Raw genomic sequence first — 22,238 nt, 5'->3', positions numbered from 1 at the left:
ATGCGAGTCTACCCTTTCCATATCTCTATGTCCCTTTTTTTGGAGCACTCGGGACTGGAAGCAAGAAACGCCTCAGTCGGGAAAGAAGGCGGGGCTTAGCAAGACCACCTGGCGCGCGTGTGCGGATCCGTGCGTGGTGCGTCGTCGCCAGGGCAACGGAGAAGCCGTTGGCCGGGAGCCGTTTGAAGCCGGGAAAGGAGGTGGCGGCGGTCCGAGCGAAGGGCGGATCTCCGTTTTACTCCGCTGCGGGAGGAAGGATGGCCCGCTGAGGAGAGTGTGAGGCTGCAGGGACACATAACGATCATCCTCCGTATTCACACACTATAAAAAAATATCATTGATTTAATATTGGAAGCCCTCGGTTTACAACGGTTCGTTTAGTGACCGTTCGAAGTGACACTGAAAAAAGGACAGTGGCCGTTTTTCACACTTAACGACCTTCGTGGCAACCCATGGTCATGTGATGCTTGGCAATGGGCTCCCACTTACGACGGTTGTAGTGTCCCCAAGATCAGGTGATCCCTTTTTCGGTCCCTTCTGACCAGCAAAGTCAAAGGGGAAGCCGGATCACTCACTAAATGATCAACTGTGGGTGATTCACTTAACAACGGTGGCAAGGAAGGTTGTGAAATGGGGCAATGTCTCGCTTAACGACAGAAATTTGGGGCTCAGTTGTGGTCATACATCGAGGACTACCTGTCATCGATTTCATAGGGTTGCTGGGAGGGGAAAAATAGGTTTTCTGACCTTTCTTGCCGCCGTTGGTAAGTGAATCACTGCTGTTGATAAGTTAGGAACACGATTGTTAAGTAAATCTGGCTTCCCCATTGATTTTGCTTGCCAGAAGGTTGCAAAAGGGGATCACGTGACCCCGGGACACTGCAACCGTCATAAATCTGAACCAGTTGCCAAGCATCTGAATTTTAATCACATGACCATGGGGATTGCTGCAATGGTCATAAGTGTGAAGAACGGTCGTAAGTCACTTTTTTCACTGCTGTTTAACTTCGAACGGTCACTGAACCAACTGTTGTAAGTCGAGCATTAACTATAAAGCCTATTATAAATTCCTGGTCTTCTGTTCTAGGTGACAGAACTGAAAATGTACCCACCGGGTGAAAAATCTGGATTGGGAGAGGCTGTTGCAACAAAGGGAAACGACCAAGAAATAAAAAACTGCAAGCAGGAAGGCAGCACTTCCAGCAGTATGGACAGCTTAGTTAAAGCAGGTAGCGGATCCAAGAAAAGAATGGTTATAAATGACATTTGACTATGGAGTATTGATAAAGTATAATGGGTAAATTGCAAACCTTGCGGTCTGAAAAGTTGCTCTATATTTTTTCCCCTGTTTCATTGTAATTGGTGCCTAAAGGTTCAAGTTTGACTCGGCCTTCCATCCTTCCGAGGTCAGTAAAATTGATCCGAGGTCAGATTGTTGGGGACAAGAGGCTGACTCTGTAAGGAGTGGTGCGGTGGCCTTGAGGGGGAAGCTGTGAGTTTGATCCTAGGTAGAGGCAGATATTTCTCTCTCTGGGCACAATAAGAGTATAGCTGCTGAACAAAACTCCGCACTGGCGACAGGAAGGGCATCCGGCCAGTAAACACTCTGCTAGCTACATTCAATTGCCCAGATTCCACCCGCAAGAAATTATGGGGTCATTAAAAGCAGATGATGATGAATAGGCTGACTCTGTAAACCACTTAGAAAGGGCTGTAAAGCACTGTGAAATGATATATAAGTAAGTACTATTGCTATTGCATCTAAGGTGCTACTTGAGGTGCTAAAATAATCTTGGTGATGTGTGGTAAGATATATCTCAAAAAAAACACAACCCATTTTGACTGAAAAAGTTACTTGGATGAGTAACAAAACATCTCAGTTTTAATAAACTTTGGTCAGTTGCCATGATTTAACCATTTTTAGATACTTTTGGCCTGGATGATTGAATCTTCATTTACATACGATAGGCTATAATCCCTGGTTTACTGCATGATATCAGTTCTTTGAAGTTCTTTGCAGACTTCAAAGCACCCATTCTAAGGCCGTTCAAACAATCATAAAAATGACCGATTTTAAGTCAAGGACTACTTGTTATCATAAACATTCCCCTTGCTTTATTTCTCAGTCGTGGAAACATGGATAAATAAAAGTGAACAAAATATAACTACGTGACCCACAGTTTGTTCCCTCTTCCAGCTGTTCTTGTTTGCAGGTTCATTTTTTAAATGTCCCTCACAACTTATGCTCTAACTAGGAAGCAATAGCCTCATAGGCAGCTCATACAGACCTGCATTATTATTGCTTGAGTCCTACAAAAATTGACTCACGATGTGAGACGGCATCAAAAACAGTCTTTCGGGGCACTTAACTATGTTGTTGGGATGTTAGTATAATTCAACAACGGCACTATATATTGACTCTGTTCTCTCCAACTTTTAGAAGAAAAGCCTCAACTGCCTGAAGGAGAGCAAGGGAAAGAAAGGGATATTAGCTATGAGAATCCAAAACTGAAAAGTGGAGATGTTGACTATAGCAATGGAGAACCAGGTAATTTTTTCCTTTCGTTCTCATTCAGTCTATTCTGTTACAACATAACAAGTGCTTTTAAGAAGATAAGATTTGCTTCTCTGAGTCAGCTCATGTTTCCATTTTAGTCCGATATTCTGTTTTCTACAATGGCTAGCTGGTCTTGGCTAGCACTATATAGCAGCCTGCCCCTTTATGTTCCCAAGCCCCGACAAATGGGTTCACGTAAATTAGGAATATAGGTAAAGGTGTCCCCTATCAATCATTTCTGACTCGGTGGTGGTGATCATCTCCATTTCTTAGAATAGAATAGAATAGAATAGAATAGAATAGAATAGAATAGAATAGAATAGAATAGAATAGAATAGAATAGAATAGAATAGAATTTTTATTGGCCAAGTGTGATTGGACACACAAGGAATTTGTCTTGGTGCATATGCTCTCGGTGTACATAAAAGAAAAGATACGTTCATCAAGGTACAACATTTACAACACAATTGATGATCAATATATCAATATAAATCATAAGGATTGCCAGCAACAAGTTATAGTCATACAGTCATAAGTGGAAAGAGATTGGTGATGGGAACTATGAAACGATTAATAGTAGTGCAGATTCAGTAAATAGTCTGACAGTGTTGAGGGAATTATTTGTTTAGCAGAGTGATGGCCTTCGGGAAAAAACTGTTCTTGTGTCTAGTTGTTCTGGTGTGCAGTGCTCTATAGCGTCGTTTTGAGGGTAGGAGTTGAAACAGTTTATGTCCAGGATGCGAGGGATCTGCAAATATTTTCACGGCCCTCTTCTTGATTTGTGCAGTATACAGGTCCTCAATGGAAGGCAGGTTGGTAGCAATTATTTTTTCTGCAGTTCTAATTATCCTCTGAAGTCTGTGTCTGTCTTGTTGGGTTGCAGAACCGAACCAGACAGTTATAGAGGTGCAAATGACAGACTCAATAATTCCTCTGTAGAGTTGGATCAGCAGCTCCTTGGGCAGTTTGAGCTTACTGAGTTGGCGCAGAAAGAACATTCTTTGTTGTCCTTTTTTAGCGTGGGAGTCATGTTATCTGAAGATATTTCTGTGGTCATGTGACCAACATGATTATAGGCTGAGGTGCACAGAATTCTGTCACCTTCCCAGCAGTGGTACCTATTTATCTACTTGCATTTGCCTGCTTTTGAACTGCTAAGCAGGCAGGAGCTGGAGCAAGTAACGGGAACTCACTCCATATCATGGCACTCGGATGACAAAACTCAGGCTGTCAGCCTGGCAGCTGACAAGCTCAGTGTCTTTCTTCAAAGAGTGAGCCGGTGTTAGATATATCACACATACAGGTAGTCCTCAACTAACGACCAATTGAGCCCAAAATTCTTGTTGCTAAGCGAAACAGTTGTTAAGTGAATTTTGCCCTATTTATGACCTTTCTTGCCATAGTTGTTAAGTGAATCAGTGCAGTTGTTAAGTTAGTAACACGGTTGTAAAGTGAATCTGCTTCCCCATTGACTCTGCTTATCAGAAGGTCATGAAAGGGGATCACATGACCCCAGGACACTGCAACCATCATAAAGATGAGTCAGTTTCCAAGTGTTTGAAGTTTGATCATGTGACGATGGGGATGCCACAATGGTCATAAGTGTGAAAAACGGGTCATAAGTCACTTTTTTTCAGTGCCGTTGTAACTTCTAACGATCATTAAATCAACTGTTGTAAGTTGAGAACTACCTGTAATTTGTTTAACCAAGTTTTGTTGACTAAATCGCAGTGTTGTAAGGAATGAGTCACTTTATGGCAGAGTCTGCTGGGTGTGCACAGTTACAGTCCAGATGATGCAAAAACTCTGACTGGCATGAACACATAGCTGGGAAACATGCAGACTCTTTCCTACTGAATTTCTACACATCTGGCTTCTATTAAAAAGCGGAAACTGCATTTATATAGCAAGAACAAGGAGAAAACCTCACATAATATACACTCTTTTAAAAAAACTGGAAGTATGTTCATACCTCTTTTCACCAAGTAATTTAGGACGATATACCATTACCTTATCCTACGTACAGTACATTTTACAATCTTTGCTTACACAGTGAATTCTAGACTCAATTTTCATTGTAAAAACTGAATCATTCAAATCTGAAGAATCCAGATGTTTTATGCCATGTTTAATGTTCAAGCAGCACTGAAAAGAGAAAATTCCGGGACTGTCACTGCTCAACAGACTATTGAGAAGACAAATAATAATCATAAACCAATACTTGATTCACCCTCTGGAGAATCAGACTTAAACAAATGTGGCTTGAGGTAAGTTATTTTTTTTACGTAGGTATTCCTTTTTTGAGAGAAAAACCAAAATTGCTAGAACTAATTAGGAATAGTTGAGAGGCGAAAGCAGGATCACAGTTTCCTTCCTCAGTTATTTTACTTGTTAGAATGAATCATGACAAAGTGTTACATCAATGCTGGCCCTGGCCATTGTTAAACCAAATTTTGGATGCAGATTTTAAGCAAAATGTAAAGATTTGGACACTGGGCCATTAGTAAATAGTAAATTTTAAATGCATCTTTGCACTGCTGACTAATAAAATCATACTCTCTTCCAAATAATCCTAGGATTCATACTTTTTGTTAATGTTTTAGAATGACCAAAAAGCTGTTGAGGGACCTCTGCAAACAACACAAGTTATATGTGACTCCAAGCTTGAATGACACCCTGTATCTCCATTACAAAGGTGAGAAGCCAAATGTTTGAAACTATAATGCATTTAAATAATTGGGCATTTGAAAAAATAAAGGAGGGGAGGGAGGAAGGAAGGAAGGCATCTATAATTCCTTCTGTGTTGTGAAGTATTTTCTAAGCCTTACATGGGAGCTTTTGAGATTTAACCATCTTCAGGGCAGGTTGAAAGGTTTCTAATCAAATGAGAGCTGCACTGCAACTCACCCATTCTCACATGTGAGCCATTCATCCCTTGTGTTCACAAAGAGCATTTTTGAACATTCTCTCTGCGTTTCAATTCCTGCAGGATTTGATCGTTTGGAGAACTTGGAAGAATATACAGGCTTAAGGTGCCTGTGGCTAGAATGCAATGGCCTGACAAAGATTGAGAATCTGAATGCACAGACAGACCTGCGTTGCCTTTATCTGCAACTCAATTTGATCCACAAAATTGAGAACCTTGAGCCTTTGCAGAAACTGGACTCGCTCAACCTCAGCAACAATTACGTTAAGACCATTGAGAATCTCTGTAAGCATCTCTGTTCCTGGGGAAATATGGCTTGTTATTTGAATGCGGTATTATTTTGCATTGGGATTGTCTGATGGATGGATGGATGGATGGATGGATGGATGGATGGATGGATGGATGGATAGATAGATAGATAGATAGATAGATAGATAGATAGATAGATAGATAGATATGGACGGATGGATATAGATAGATAGATAGAGGGAGGCAGGGATATATATATATATATATAGAGAGAGAGAGAGAGAGAGAGGGAGGGAGAGGGAGAGGGAGGGAGAGGGAGAGAGAGAGAGAAGGTGGGGGGAGGGAGGGAGGAATGGTTCTCTGTACTAAAACACAGAGCAAAATAGCCATAATAGTTTCTAGTAGTTGTAAAGTCAAGCACTTAATATGTGATATTTGATGCACCCTTCTGTTTCCTCAGCAGATAATCTAAATTGCTCTTTCTCAAACTCAGACTATTAGCTGAATCCCACATCACACTAATGGTTTATTTGACTTTGCTTTTTGAAAATAATCACAATTGGCTGGCTTCCCGTAACATACTAAGCCATTAACTATGTCTTGCTAACCCCAGTTTTCTGTATTCACCCAATAAACTAAGCCATTGTTTCCAACCTTGGTCACTTTAAGAGAACGGAACTTCAACTTCCCAGCATTCCACAGCCAGCAAGACTCACCGAGTACAAATATTTTGTTTTAATAAAAGATAGATAGCCACAATAAATATTAAATTTAAGAGCTGTGGTGGCATAGTGGTTAGAGTGCAGTACTGCAGGCTACTTCTGCTGATCACCAGCTGCCAGCAGTTTGACAGATCGAATTCTACTAAGCTCAGGGTTGGCTCGGCCTTCCATCCTTCCATCCTTCCGAGGTGGGTAAAATGAGGACCTAGATTGTTGGGGGCAATAGGCTGACTCTATAAACCGCTTAGAGAGAGCTATAAAGCACTGTGAAGCGGTATATAAGTCTAAGTTTAAAAAAAGACACCTTCTTTTGCACTTCAAGTTGATTATCTCTTCCTACTGTCTAAAACTGGCAGCCGTGAGTGGGCTTTAGGTAATTCTAACTGTATAAACTTGTTATCCTCACTCTAAGATAAATTTGGGAAACACACACACACACCCCTTAATGATTGTTAGTATTTTCCTAACAACTGTAAGGCTGTTCAATGCTACCAAGAGCCACAATTATCATTCCAGACAATTTGCAGAAGAAATTTATCTCGGGGCATTTAATCTAACTAACTCTGATTTTTCAACAGCTTGTTTGAAAGTTCTCAACACTCTCCAGATTTCTCACAATATGTTACACACAGTGGAAGACATACAGCACTTGCAGGAATGCCCGAGTATTAGCGTGCTCGATCTCTCTCACAATAAGCTAGATGATCCTCATATTTTAGAAGTTCTGGAAACCATGCCTGATTTGGTAAGCAAAATATCCAGCTCTTAGGCTTAACATCCCCTGATTCATCTACATTCAGCAAATCGAAGAGCTTTTTCCAGTTTACTATTATAGGTAGTCCTCGACTTACGACCACAATTGAACCCAACATGTCTATATTGCTAAGCAAAACATTTGTTAAGTGTGAGTTGCCCCATTTTACTATCGTTTTTCCCAAGCAAAGCGAAATAGGTGCAGTTGTTAATTTAGTAACTCCGTTGTTAAGTGAATCGGGCTCCCCCATTGACTTTGCATGTCAGAAGGTCACAAAAGAGGATCACATGACCCCCAGGACACTGCAACCAACATGAATACATACCAGTTGCCAAGCATCTGAATTTTGATCACATAACCATAGGGATGCTGCAATGATTGCAAGTGTGAAAAATGGTCATGTCACTTTTTCAGTGCCATTGTAACTTTGAATGGTCACTAAACACATGGTTGTAAGTCTATGCTAGCATAGCCTTATTTTTGGTTTCCGGAGTTAACATATCTATAGGTGATGCTTTTCAAAGAATGTGTTAAAAGAAATCCAGGGGAAAAAGTGTGTATAAACAGGGCAAACTATGGGATTATGTCCTATACATAATCCCAAGGATTGAGAGCTAAGCCTGCAGTTGTAACGTGACTAGGAAATGCAATGCATAAAAATAAATGCGATAAATGGAATACACACCTTTATATAATAAGACGAAGTAATAATCAGAACTTGAACAATGGTAATTAGTATTAAGAATATTTGAACAATATGGTGATTGGTATAAAAATAACATACTGAAATATTGAATAATTAAATAATGAAAGATTATAATTCAACAAAATATGTGCACTATTACCAGAACTATATAAGCTTGTCAACTGTAATAAATATGATGAATATTATTTTATTTGTACTAAAATGTAAGATATTCAGGTGCCACACTGTTCATACATTGATATGTTTGTAAAAAATAAAAAAATAGAAACTTTAAAAAAAGAGATAAATGGATAAAAATGAGTCACTGAAAGTTAGCTTCTCAAAATGTAATGTTTAATTACATTTCCTAAAACTCATTTTCTTCTCTAGCGTGTGTTAAACCTAATGGGAAATGAAGTCATTAAGAAAATAACTAACTATAGGAGGACACTTACTATCCGATTAAAACATCTGACATATTTGGACGACAGACCGGTTTTTCCAAAGGAGAGGTAAAAAAAGGAAGGAGATTATTCTTTCTCAGCCTCACTAATAAAAGATTCATAACCATTTAGTTCTAACTACAGATGCATTTCACATTTGTATATCAAGGGATAACAAAAGAATTTCTCGAAAACTCAATGCAGAAATTCAGTGTACAAAAACCCCTGAAACTAAAGCAAAAGGATTTCATATATAACAGCCTCCAGGTAATCTCTCCATTCTAGTGCATCTGGAGACATACTTTTCGTCCAGAGAGTTAGAGTTCCTTGCACCCCGAAAGTTGAGGGTGGTTCCCATAAAACGAGCAATGGCAGCATAGTAGGCTAAGAAGCCTCTCTTCTGCATTGCATTCAGTTTTGGTCACCATATTATAAAAAAGGATGTTGACACTCGGGGAAAGAGTGCAGAGGCTAAAACATATGAAGAACGGTTGCAAGAATTGGGTGTGTCTAGTCTAGTGAAAAGGAGGACCAGGGATGACATGATTTTTTATTTATTTATTTTTTATTTATTAGATTTTTATACCGCCCTTCTCCCGAAGGACTCAGGGCGGTTTACAGCCAGAATAAAAACAATAGCAATGTACAATTAAAACAAAATTAAAAAACTTATTATATAATTGGCCGAAATTTAAAACATTTAAAATCTAAAAACCCTTAAAATTCATCTAAAAAATTTAAAATTTAAGCCAGCCCCGCGCGAGTAAATAAATATGTCTTCAGCTCGCGGCGAAAGGTCCGAAGGTCAGGCAATTGGCGCAAGCCAGGGGGAAGTTCGTTCCAGAGGGTAGGAGCCCCCACAGAGAAGGATCTTCCCCTGGGGGCCGCCAGCCGACATTGCTTGGCGGACGGTACCCTGAGAAATCCCTCTCTGTGTGAGCGTACGGGTCGGTGGGAGGCGTGAGGTAACAGTAGGCGGTCCCGTAAGTATAGCAGTGTTCCAATATTTGAGGGGTTGCTACAAAGAAGAGGGGATCAACCTATTCTCCAAAGTACCTGAAGGCAGGACAAGAAGCAGTGGGTGGAAACTAATCAAGGAGAGAAGCAACCTAGAACTAAGGAGAAACTAACAGTGAGGACAATTAATTAGTGGAACAACTTGCCACCAGAAGTTGTGGGTGCTCCAACATGGGAGATTTTTAAGAAGAGACTGGATAGCCATTTATCTGAAATGGTATAGGGTCTCCTGCTTAAGCAGAGGATTAGGCTAGAAGACCTCCATTGCCCCTTCCAACTCTTATTCTGCACTATGTAAGAACTTTCTATAGAAATGGCTGAAACCCACTCCCAGATAGCTGATGGAAATCCTCCTTTTTCCCTTCAGAGCCTGTGCAGAGGCCTGGGCTGCAGGGGGCCGTGAAGCTGAAAAACAAGAAAAGGAAATGTGGGAATCGAAAGAAAGGAAGAAGATACAAGACAGTATGGATGCCCTCACTGCAGTCCGAGAAAAAGCCAAAGAGAGGAAAAAACAGAAGGAAATGAAAGAAATGGAAAAAGTCTCAGCCGATGAAAAAGGTTTGTGACTTTTGCAGGCAGGTGTATTCTAGATCACACTTAATAATATTCATGTTTTTAATTTATTTATTACATTTTTATGCCACCCATCTCCTCTGTATGACACATTTGTGTCACTCTGGGTGACACAAATAAATGCATGTTACTACCCTCATTTTCTCCTTGACAAATTATCCCAAAAGGTACTAAAGTTCATAAGACATTATAAGATTCTTATTTAATATCCTGCTTTGCTTAATTTAAATGTAAATCATTCTTCTGCATATTGTTTTTTTTCAATGAACGCAAGAATTAAGTCTGCTGGTAGGCTGGTGTTTGTTTTTAATCTGTTATTTGGATCATTCCAGAAACAATCCCATCTTCAAGCAACGACGCCGTGGCCAAAAATGGAGTGGAACCACTGCAGACGAAGCAGAAGATTGAGAAATTTGTGAAAAACACTCTGGGCGCCCACGAAGAAGCTATAGCTGCAGAAGAAATCTTGGATGATCAGTCGAGGAGATCAGAGAATAATCCATATCAGCAGGAAGTACAGGAAGCGGAATCGAATGTGGCTCCTGGCTTTACACCTATTGAAAAAGGTAAGGGCATCTGCAGACAAGAAAGTAGTTGGGATGCTAAACAATATCCGGAGCTGGCTTGAAGTGAAAATCATACAGGTAGTTTTTTTTATTTTTTTTTTTTTTTTATTTTTATTTGTCACAACAATATATATAAGCTTCACACAAAAAGATTATATAGTATATAATCATATATATGAGGAAATATAAGGAAGTATAAGCATATATATATATATATATATATATATATATATATATATATATATATATATATATATATATATATATATATATATATATATATATATATATATATATATGAAGAAAAAAGAAGAAAAACAATAGGACAGGAACGGTAGGCACATTTGTGCGCTTATGCACGCCCCTTATGGTCTTCTTAGGAATGGGGTGAGGTCAATAGTAGAAAGTTTTTGGTTAAAGATTTTGGGATTATGGGAAGAGACCACAGAGTCAGGTAAAGTGTTCCAAGCACTGATGATTCTGTTACAGAAGTCATATTTTCTGCAATCTAGATTAAAGCGGTTAACATTAAGTTTAAATCTATTGGTTGCTCTTGTATTATTGCAATTAAAGCTGAAGTAGTCTTTAACAGGAAGGACATTACAATAGATGATTCTATGAGTTAAACTTAGGTCTTGTCGAAGGCGACGGAGTTCCAAGTTTTCTAAACCTAGGATTTCAAGTCTGGTGGGATAAGGTATTTTGTTGTTTTCAGAGGAATGGAGAACTCTTCTTGTAAAATATTTCTGGACACGTTCAATTATATTGATGTCAGAAAGTGGTGAGGGTTCCAGACAGGCGAGTTTTGTAAGTTTTGGATACAAAAATCCGAAAGGTTGGTGACCCCTGTCCTATCCTATCCTATCCTATTCCATTCCATTCCATTCCACTCCACTACATATCCTATTCTATTCTCTATTCTCTATTCTGTAAACAGAGACTCTAAATTCCATACCTGTCTGAAAATTCTAAGGAATACAGACCAACCTAGATCTAACCTATTGCAATTTTACATATACTCCCTCCTGGCTATTATTCCATAATTATTTTTTTTTTAAAGCAGATACATTTGCATAATTTCATGCAATTTTTAGTTTGTCTAAAGTTGCATTGCAAAGGTTTACACAGTTAGACTTCAATTTATAACAGTTCATTTAGTGACTATTTGAAGTTACCACGGCACAGAAAAAAGTGACTTATGACCATTTCTTATACTTATGACCATTGCAGTATCTCCATGGTCACATGATCAAAATTCAGACACTTTGCAACTGCCTCATATTTATGACGATTGCAGTGTCCTGGGGTCCTGTAATTGTTGTTGAGACTTTCTGACAAGCAAAGTCAATGGGGAAGCCAGATTCATTTTATTTATTTATTTTTATTTATTTATTTATTTTGTCACAATAGTATATATAACCATAGGCATGAAAGTAACTATATAATATATAAGCATATATATAAGCATAAGCATGCAAGTGTTAATTGGATATAATGAAAGAAAAAAAAAGGACAGGAACGGTAGGCACGTTTGTGCTCTTACTTAATAACCATGTTGCTAATTTAACAACTGCCATGATTCGATTAACAACTCTGGCTAGAAAAGTCATAAAATGTTACCAAATGCCTCACTTAGCAACAGAAATATTGCACTCAATTGTGGCCATAAGCCGAGGACAACCTGTATTCTGCAAGAAGTCAGATAGCGTAAGATTTGAAATAATCCAATTTGTATCTTGGCTCAAGAAGTATACATTAGCTCAGTTCAGTTACAAATGTGGAACAGATGACACTCTACAATATTCCCTTGTTCTGTCCCCCCACCCCACCTCAGTCCGGGAGGCATGAGCAATGACTTAATTAGCCAGCAATTCAGTCCACGGTAGCTATCAGCTCTGGCAGCAAACTAGCGAGCGTCTGCCAAGTTTCTCTGTTATCTTTTCTTGATGCCGGCGAGTCAACCAGGAAACCAGGAACAAACAGTACTTCAGCTCAAGTTCTCTCTAAGCAGTTGATTTGTTCGCCACGGAGTAGTATAGCAGCCCCTGCTGCTTTTATACCCTGTGGGGTGTGGCTCCATGACTCAGCACTTCCTAGGCCTGCCCCATCCCTGCTTCTGTTGTTCCCGCCTCTCCTGTCTACGAAACCTAGGGTCCAACCAGGACTGATTGTCCTCAGCTGGGTCTGGGAGCATCGCCTGGGCGGGAGGAGATACAGGAGACAGAGGCCTCGTTATTTCTTCCACCTGGCCTGCCTCTGGCTCCTGAAGCTGAGCCAGGGAAGCTGGCCCTGTAGAAGGGAGCCCTGACTTCCCCCTCACTCTCTGAGTCACTCTCTGGCAGGGAGCCAGGCCCGGGAGGGGGGGGGTTGGAGCGACAACACCCCTTTTATTCAAGGGAATAAAAGAAAAAAAAATTACCAATCATAGATTAATCCATGCTATTGCCCTGGGACAAGGGACCTTAGGTTGCCACCACTAGGGGGCAACATTGTGAAAATATTCTCCCCAATTCTGTGCCTACGTATTCAATATCCAGGATCGCTCTAGCAAGCAACTTTTTAATCAGGCATAAAGCTCAGATTAGCAAATGAATTTTATTTATTCATTTGTTATCAATCAAATTTATTTGGCCGCCCCACCACCAAAAGTGACACTGGGTGTCATTGTATAACTGAACGGTAACATTTTGCTGTTAGCCCTGGGCAGTGGTGAAATCCTCTGTGGTTCGCCACCGGTTCGCTGCCCATGCATGTGTAATGCGCGCCAGACATGTGCTGTGTGCACGCTGCTGCATGCGTGTGCAGTGTGCACCAAATGCACGCTGCACATGCATGCACAGTACACACCAAATGAACGCTGCATGCTCACATGCACAGTGTGCACCAAATGTGCATTTCTCACGTGGAAAAAGGAGCCGTTTGAAGGTAAATAGAACAGCAAGGGAGGGAACAGCTGTCCACGCAATTTAGAATCGCTAGAAAACAGGACTTCCTAGTGAATCTAAATTGCACGGCACAGCTGATCTTCAGAAATACCGGTTCGGATCAACCGGTAGCTTTTTTTTACTACCAGTTCGCCGAACCAGTAGATTTCATTACTACCAGTTTGCCTGAACTGGGGCAAACCAGTAGGATTTCACCACTGGCCCTGGGGTTTGGGAGTTTGTTTCCAGACATCTAAACACTGGGGTTGGGGGGGCGGTGGGGGGCTAAAGTTGTGTTGTAGCTGATGGCTTCCCAGCCCTGATAATAACTGAATCCACATTTTTTGAAGATTTTTATCTCTTTCTTTAGAAACAGTTTATAGGTTCGCTGTCGAAGGGCCACTGCGAACTGAATGCACTGACTTGACAGATATCGAACACATTACGTTGGATGTGCCAGAAAAACTTTTCCTTGATGTAAGTTTTAACAACAGGACAGGAAAGATGGGGTGAAGTGGAGGGCCGGGATGGAAATGTGTGTTCCATGGCATTTCTCTTCCCTACCAACCACATTCTCTTGAAAAGCTCTTTTTCTTCCATAAACATTTTGATATTTTTCAGGAACTTCCTGATTTAGAAGATATGGATACACCCGGTGAAGATTCACCAAAGGAGGACATCTTCACCAAAAAGGTCATTTTTTTCACCCTCTTTAAAGTTAACAACTGCCACCAAAAAAAATAAAATATTCTAAAATTGGGTTTGTCATGTTTACGGCCATGACAACTGATGACCATAATGGGCAGGCTCCATTAGAGTTGTAAGTCAAGCAACCCATGTATTCAAAAATAATTCAAAGATAATTCAAATATGCCAATAAGACAGTGATTTCTTTTTTGTTTGCACCAATTTCAGAATGGAAACACAGATTAAAAACACCTTTACAAATATAGAGTAATGTGAAGAAACGTTAAAAGCATTTTCAGCTATTCTGAAATTACATGTCCGGATGAGAACAAAGAATAGATCTCAATATCAGAATCTTTAACAATACTACCAGAACCTTTCCCACAGAGAACTATTATTCTAAGATGGCAAATAAGACATAGCAGTTAAGATGATGTAAAATTTAAGATGCTGAGTCATGGCAAGCAGTTAAGATGATACAGAAATTTGAAAGGGAGATAGCGGCCTGGGCAGAAATTTTGGAAACTAGGCAGTGGAAGAGGGTAGAGATGGGAGAACTATCTAAATTGAATAGCCAAGAAGTAGATACAGACAAAGATCCAAGAGAAGAATATGGGAGGCAAGTCAAAAAAAGCATAGCAATTAAAGGCTTAGGACCCAGGTACTTACGAGACCGCCTGCTGTTACCTTATGCCTCCCATCGACCCGTACACTCCCACAGAGAGGGCCTTCTCAGGGTGCCGTCTGCCAAACAATGTCGGCTGGCGGCCCCCAGGAGTAGGGCCTTCTCTGTGGGAGCACCGACGCTCTGGAACGAACTCCCCCCTGGCTTACGTCAAGTGCCTGATCTTCGGACCTTTCGTCGTGAGCTAAAAACATATTTATTCATTCAAGCAGGACTGGCATAAATAGTGGATTTTAAATTGGGGTTTTAGTAATATTTTAAATTTTTAAATCTTTAATTACCGGCCATTTAGTTTATTTTAATCTCTTTTAATTGTATATACTTTGTATTTTATTTCGGCTGTACACCGCCCTGAGTCCTTCGGGAGAAGGGCGGTATAAAAATTTAATTAAATAAATAAATAAATAAATAAATAAAGTATTGAAGTGGGCAAGAGACGATAGATAGATTATTTCTCTTTTTTGTTGTTCTGATTTGCTTTTGCTTTTCTCTCTCTTTCTTTTTCTTTTTTTTAGGTAGGTGACATGACTAGAAGTTAGATAGGCTAGAAAGTAAATGTTTTTAGTAAAGGGTGATATGATTAAAAATTAGAGGGAATATTAGTGTATACACTTTTATATAATAAAATAAAAGCAATAACAAGAGAAAATATAGAATAATTGAATAATGACAGACTGCAACTTAATATAAATGTGTATTATTATTAGAAATATATAAGTTGATTGAATGTAATAACTATGATCAATTTTACTAGTTTTATTTGTATTAGAATGCATGACACTCAGGTGCCAAACTGTTCACGCATTGATATGTTTGTAAAAAAATAAAAAATTGGTGGGGAGAAAAGAAAGAAATTGCAGATAAACTCCTTCCGAGCTTAAAGAATTGAATCCTTTGGTATTTCCATAATAGCAAATGTGTTAAAGCAGAGGTGTCCAATCCTGGCAATTTTTAAGACTTGAATGCTGGGGAATTCTGGGAGTTGCAGTCCACAAATCTTAAAATTGCCAAGATTGGACACACCCCTGTTTAAAGTAGATGCTTTCATACAATGCCACTTTGCCAGATGCATGAAACACACATAGGTGTAAGGAAAAGTTGCAGAATTAATGTAATACACAAACTCATAATAACTATTTAAAATAACATGACTACAGGCAAGAAACTGACATCTTCCTATAGGGAATTAATTCACATTATGTAATGCTTTGACAACCATTCCTAACCAAATCACAAGAGATAGAATGTTAATCCTGATTACTGTAAGCAAGTTTAAATTCTTGATTTATTTTAGGAAACAAAGTGGTTTAAAATGATGTGAATCTTGGGTATCAGGATTCTATTGCAAGTAGTCCTTGACTTACAATCATTTGTTAGTGACTGTTCAAAGTTACAACGGCCCTGAAAAAAGTGACTGATTGCCATTTTTCGCACTTACGACCTTTGCAACATCTCCCTGGTCATATGATTAAATTTCAAATGCTTGGCAACCAGTGCATATGATCATCTTTTGTGGCCTTCTGACAAGCAAACTCAATGGGGAAGCCAAATTCACTGAACAACCATGTTACTATCTTAACAACTGTAGTGGTTCACTTAGCAACTGTGGCAAGAAAGGACATAAAATAGGGCAAAATTCATTTAGCAATTCTCTTGCTTAGCCACAGAAATTTTGGGTTCAATTGTCGTATGTCAAGGACTATATGAGGACCCAGATTCTTGGGGGCATTAGGCTGACTCAGTAAACAGCTTAGAGAGGGGCTGTAAATCACTGTGAAGCGGTATATAAGTCTAAGTGCTATTGCTATTGCCCTTCCTTCCTTCCTTCCTTCCATCCAATCCATCCATCCATAACATGCAGTGGTTAGAATGCAACATTGCAAGCTAATTCTTCCCGCTGCCAGGAGTTCGATCCTGACCGGCTCAAGGTTGACTCAGCCTTCCATCCTTCCATGGTTGGCAAAATGAGGACCCAAATTGTTGGGAGGCAAAATGCTGACTCTGTAAAGCCGCTTAGTGACGGCTGTAAAGCACTATGAAGCAGTATATAAGTCTAACTGCTATTGCTATTGTATGATTTAGCCTCCAGACCCCAGATCATCTTTGTTGCTCTTCTCTGCACACTTTCTAGGGTCTCTGCATCTTTCTCATATTGGGGCAATGAGAACTGGATGCAGTATTTCAAGTGTGGCCTCACTACTGCAGTAAATTTAACTCCCATTGATGAGAATTCCATATAGCTATTGCTATACGTAGTAGAAAGAGATCCATTTTATGCTCTTTGTTTCATCTTTACAGCAAGTATCTCCTCCCAAAATTGAAGTGATTTCTGAAACCAGCCATGACAGAAGCTGTACTGAGGGCAAAGTCGCCACTTCTGACAATTCACTAACAACAGAAGTCTTAAACTCCATTTTTTCAAAAAATTCTACAGTACCTGAAGTTGATGTCAAAGAAACCATTAGGCCAATTGTCCAAGATCTTCTAGCACCACAAGAGAAAACTGAGGAACATCAAGCAAAACCTCTAGGACCTTTAATTGAAGACATCACTCCTGAATCTTCAGAGCCTTCACTTCGTGATCAAAATGGACTAATTCCAAATGGTACCGAAAACGTAGAGGTTCAGTCTGGATCACCTTGCCTAGGTAAATTTACACATACGAAACAATGATCTGAGTCCATAATCATCTGTTTGTGACTCTCAATAATACTGGGACAAATCCACTTAGTAATTTTATTTCTTCTCAGAACAAGTCACTGAAATAGGCCTAGCTTGTACTTCTGGCATATGTACAAAGTACAACCTAAATACCGATGAAAATTCTCAGTCATAGTTGTCTGAAAGTTAAGTCATGGCAACTGATTTTTTTTTATTTTTGAGCTTCAGGCTGAAGATAAGTCTGGATAAGCAGAGAAAGGTTTCAAACTAAAAAAGAAAAAAAATGTCCAGTTGCCATGACTCAAGTTCCAGACAAGTATACCTAAAACTTAACTATATTTCTTTAGAAATAAAATTTGATTGTTTCAATTATGCTTTCATTGCTTGGGTTCATATGGCAGGCTAAAGCCAGGTTGGTTAAACCATGGTTTATTAAACAAGACACAATGACATGCAAGCTGTTTGGGGAAAACAAGTGTGGTATGAATAACAATAATAATAATAAGCACACTAAGCCAGTGTGGCTCAGTGGCTAAGCTTGTTGATCAGAAGGTTGGCAGTTCAGCGATTCGAATCCCTAGTGCCGCATAACAGGGTAAGCTCCCATTACTTGCCTCAGCTTCTGCAACCTAGCAGTTCGAAAGCATGTAAAAAATACAAGTAGAAAAATCGGGACCACTCTTGGTGGGAAGGTAACAGCGTTCTGTGCGCCTTTGGTGTTTAGTCATACCGGCCACATGGCCACAGAGATGTCTTCGGACAGCGCTGGCTCTTCGGCTTTGAAACGGAGATGAGCACTGCCCCCTAGAGTCAGGAACGACTAGCACGTATGTACAAGGGGAACCTTTACCTTCATTATTTGTGAGTTTTTGGTTTAAGATCTAGTTCATATTTGGAAAGGCTCACACTCTGTTTTGTCACAAAGCAAAGCAAAGCAATGCAATAGCAATATCTAAGATCTGTAAAGGCTGCATCAGCCAGCAAACACATTATAGAAACAGTGTTCAAAAATAAAAACTCAGGTCCTGATTAATTTTTGAATAGAAGATTGAATCAGCTAGTATTTATACATTTTAATTTATTTAAAAATATACACAGCACTTCAATCACAGACTGTAAGTGGCTTATAACTAGTACAAAAATGTCTATAGCAAAATAACCATCAATAAGTATCAAATCAATAGATCAGGGTTTTTTTTTAATTTCCCAAAAAGGAAGAAGTTAGCACAACTCTCTCATAAAGATTCACCATGATGGAAGGCTCTTGAGGCTTGGAATTAATAACAGCATTCATTCCACAATGAAGGAGAAGCTCTTTTTTAAAAAAACAGCATTTCATGACCATTCTGAGAAAGCCTGAAAAATGGTGACACCCTGCCTGTCCAATCTGCTTGTTCATAATATCTAAGCAGATTTTACCTGGAGTAAATAGTCTTAAAAAGGACCCAAGTCCTTAATAGGTAAGGACACCTTGAACTGAGCCTGGAAACAAACTAGTAACCACTGTAGTTATATAAAGCAGACTTCAACTCCCAGAATTCCCCAGATAGTTTTGCTTTGTTGGCTGGGGAATTCTGGGAGTTGAAGTCCGCCAGGTTTAAAGTTGCCAAGGTAGGAGACCCCCTCCCCCGATATAAAGCATGTACAAAACAATGTGTAATACAGCTATGTCATTATATACCAGCTGTAGCTCCAATTCTTCAAAAATAGCCTCATGTAGAGTGAGTTGCAGAAGTTTAGGTGCAAGATGACAAGGGAATGAATATTGTCAGCATTATTCCATTTCAGGATGAGATAATATATTGGTTTTATCAAAGTATTTCAGAAATCAGTAGCCAGTGCCCGAGTCTCTGCATTACATGCCTTGCACATTGTGCTATATGCCATACTTTGTTGAATGAACCCAGTGCATGCAACAAAGTGAAGATGTAAGTCAAGGCTAAACCATATCAAGTGCTTGCAAACCACAGTGGCTAGGTTCACACAGCATCTTAAGGCCAAGTCAAATCACATTCAGATTAGGGCAATGCAACTTGGAACTAAGGAAGACATTTCCTGACACTTAGAACAATTAACTAGTGGAACAACTTGCCTCCAGAAGTTGTTAATACTCCAACACTGGAAGTTTTTAAGAAGAGATTGGACAACCATTTGTCTGAAATGGTATAGGGTCTCTTGTCTAAGTAGGGGGTTGGACTAGAAGACCTCCAAGGTCCCTTCCAGCCTATTCTATTCTATTCTATTCTATTCTATTCTATTCTATTCTATTCTATTCTATTCTATTCCTCTACTCTACTCCACAAACTCCACCTAAAAGTTAGAAATTCTGAAGAACCTCTGGGTGGGTTCTGAGCTGAGAATCTTAAGAGGTTCTTAGAAGAACCTCTAAGATTCTGAGCTGAGCTGGGAACCAAGATGAAGGGAACCGGAGGAGATGGCATCCTCCGTGATCTCATTTTTGTCTTTTCTGCTGGGGGACCACTTAGGAAATGTGCTTGCTTGTTTAATTAGATTCTGAATTATCTCAAATGTCCCTTGTGGAGTTTCTTCAAGCCAAATAACTGAACAGGCTCCCTCCTTTGAGAAATCTTTGGAAGACCACAGAATCACTGCCTAGGCCAAAAAAAAAATGCCTTTTTTTCCTCCCAACAGATGTAAAACAGCCAGTATTAGAAGTGAGTGAAGATGCTGAACAGGCATTGGACTGAGGAGTGAGATGGAGAGTAGGATACATGCTGATGTTTTCACCTACCTGATCCCTCTCCCTGAGGTTCTCCACCTGCCATTTGATCGCAAATCTGCGTGTGTGATAGCCTGGACTGAGAACAACCAGTGCTGCCCCGTGGCATGGAAGGAAGCCTCTATGGCAGCTCCTCAAGATTTAAAGTAGGAATTCGTTTTTAACTTTTGGGGTTCTGTTAACACAAGGCAGTTAAAACACTGAATCGAAAGAGAAACAAAAGCATTGTGCCTTCTGGGACAAGAAGTTATTAAGTTGTTGTTGCATATTTCTCCTTGGATTTATTACTAACTGTAATTCAGCTTCAATAAAGGTTTCTCTGTACGTAGCTGTGTGTACCTCATTCCTTATCTTGCTTGTTGGTTGGCATATTCAATGCAAAAAGATCAGAATCCCCTCCTTCCTTGTATTTTTCACAGCTGGCATGGAAACCCTTCAGTTGTAGATTCCCCATTAAGTCCAGGATGGATAACTTTCACAAACAGGAAGAAAAGATTTGCTAAGAACTATGAGGCACAGAAGCGTTTTCCATGAGCTGTGGTGGTGCAGTGGTTAGAATGCAGTCCTGCAGGCTATTTCTGCTGACTGCCAGCAGTTGGGCAGTTCTCACTGGCTCTCACGACCTCCATCCTTCTGAGGTCAGTAAAATGAGGACCCAAATTGTTGGGGGCAATATATTGACGCTGTAAACCCCTTAGAGAGGGCTGTAAAGCACTGTGAAGTGGTATATAAGTCTAAGGGCTATTGCTATCCCTCCCTATCCGAAATCTGTACTCTGTAATTTTCCAACCTGTCTTGGGAAGCAGAGCAACCCCCAGCTATTAGGATCCTTCTCAGCTTGTCAAAAGACACTCACCTGTGTGTCGACTTAAGGTTGGAGCTTCCTGATCGCCTAAACCTCTAGTGAGTCATTCATCCTCTAATGTTATCATCCTACAGATGGAAAGTGGTTGAGGCTCTGTCCAGGCTTGTGGTGTTCGCTCTACATGGAAACAGGGCTCAGCGGACACTCAAGGTCTTTAAACCTAGACTTTGCACCTTCACATATCAAAAAATTTACAAGAAACTTAGCGTTACTATCAACTAGATATTAGAAATTAAATGCAAAGTGGTATCCGGATAGACTTAATAGCTATAATACTGTATTTAAACATTTGTGGGAGATGCTACAGGAAAGAGAAATTTGTGACATGAAAGCAAAGGACAGAGAAATCAGTGCAAACACCCTGTATTCCTGCATCACATTCCCTTTTGTATTCAATAGGTAACCCAAGAATGAAAGAGAAGGTACACACTCACACTCATCCTCAAAAAACCCCAAAACCCATCCCTTTTCCACTGCAGAGAGGTCAGGTTTAATTTAATGTAGTGAATTTCTTAGCAATAAAAAGAGGAAGAGAAAGTTCCAGACTGAATGAGAAGAGTTAAACTTTCAGATAGATTTAAAAAGTTTGGCAGTCAAGGAGATGCCAACTGATACTTTTCAGAATGACATCCTTCCTTAGGAACAGAATAATGAAGGTCCAAAATGAATGGAGGGAGGGAGGGGTGTTTCTGAATGAAATATGGATCAATATAAATTATTAAAAGGTGATAAATTGACTTCCAGTGGTGCTATTGGGTGGCACAAAGGGAAAGGATGAGCTCCGTCCTTTCTGATTTTTCTGTGATTGGGGACCCTTCGAAAGCCTGTGGAGCTTGAAGAGCCGCGTGAAGCAGAGGGGAATCCTGGAGATCGGCGAGGCAGTGTGCAACTGCCCGCTGAAGCAAGGGAAGCCCTCATTAACCCGGCGAGATGTCCCGTCATTTCATCTGATATGGCGGACCTGAGGCCGTGACAGCCCACAAGAGGATCGGAAGAAAATATTATTAGCAGACTGTGTCTATTTTTGCTGGTGAGAAATTCCCTCATGCGTGGTGATTGGACCCGTCAAAGTAAGTAAATTTAAAAAATATTCGGCAAAACTGAAAGAAGCTCCGATAGAAAATTAGCTGCGACTGAAAGAGACAAGCTGTGACTCATCAAAAAAAAAAAAGAAAAAGAAAACT

General features: G+C 39.9%; 1 protein-coding gene across 1 annotated transcript; it reads left to right on the top strand.

Moving 5' to 3' along the window:
• The first annotated feature begins 183 nt into the window (after positions 1 to 183).
• On the top strand, positions 184 to 20,895 carry DNAAF1 (dynein axonemal assembly factor 1). Its single transcript, XM_058155045.1, has 14 exons — positions 184 to 276; positions 1,088 to 1,229; positions 2,441 to 2,548; positions 4,701 to 4,824; positions 5,161 to 5,252; positions 5,547 to 5,768; positions 7,033 to 7,199; positions 8,284 to 8,405; positions 9,721 to 9,911; positions 10,259 to 10,492; positions 13,787 to 13,893; positions 14,038 to 14,109; positions 17,087 to 17,435; positions 20,102 to 20,895. The coding sequence occupies exons 2-14, from the start codon at positions 1,103 to 1,105 to the stop codon at positions 20,155 to 20,157; spliced, it is 1,971 nt and encodes a 656-aa protein (XP_058011028.1). The 5' UTR covers positions 184 to 276; positions 1,088 to 1,102; the 3' UTR covers positions 20,158 to 20,895.
• The last annotated feature ends 1,343 nt before the right edge of the window (positions 20,896 to 22,238 follow it).

Source organism: Ahaetulla prasina, chromosome 12 (genome assembly GCF_028640845.1).
Source record: "Ahaetulla prasina isolate Xishuangbanna chromosome 12, ASM2864084v1, whole genome shotgun sequence".
In the NCBI taxonomy this organism is placed as follows: domain Eukaryota; kingdom Metazoa; phylum Chordata; class Lepidosauria; order Squamata; family Colubridae; genus Ahaetulla; species Ahaetulla prasina.
The sequence above is the reverse complement of the archived record's forward strand: the minus strand, read 5'-3'. Positions and strand labels throughout refer to the sequence as shown.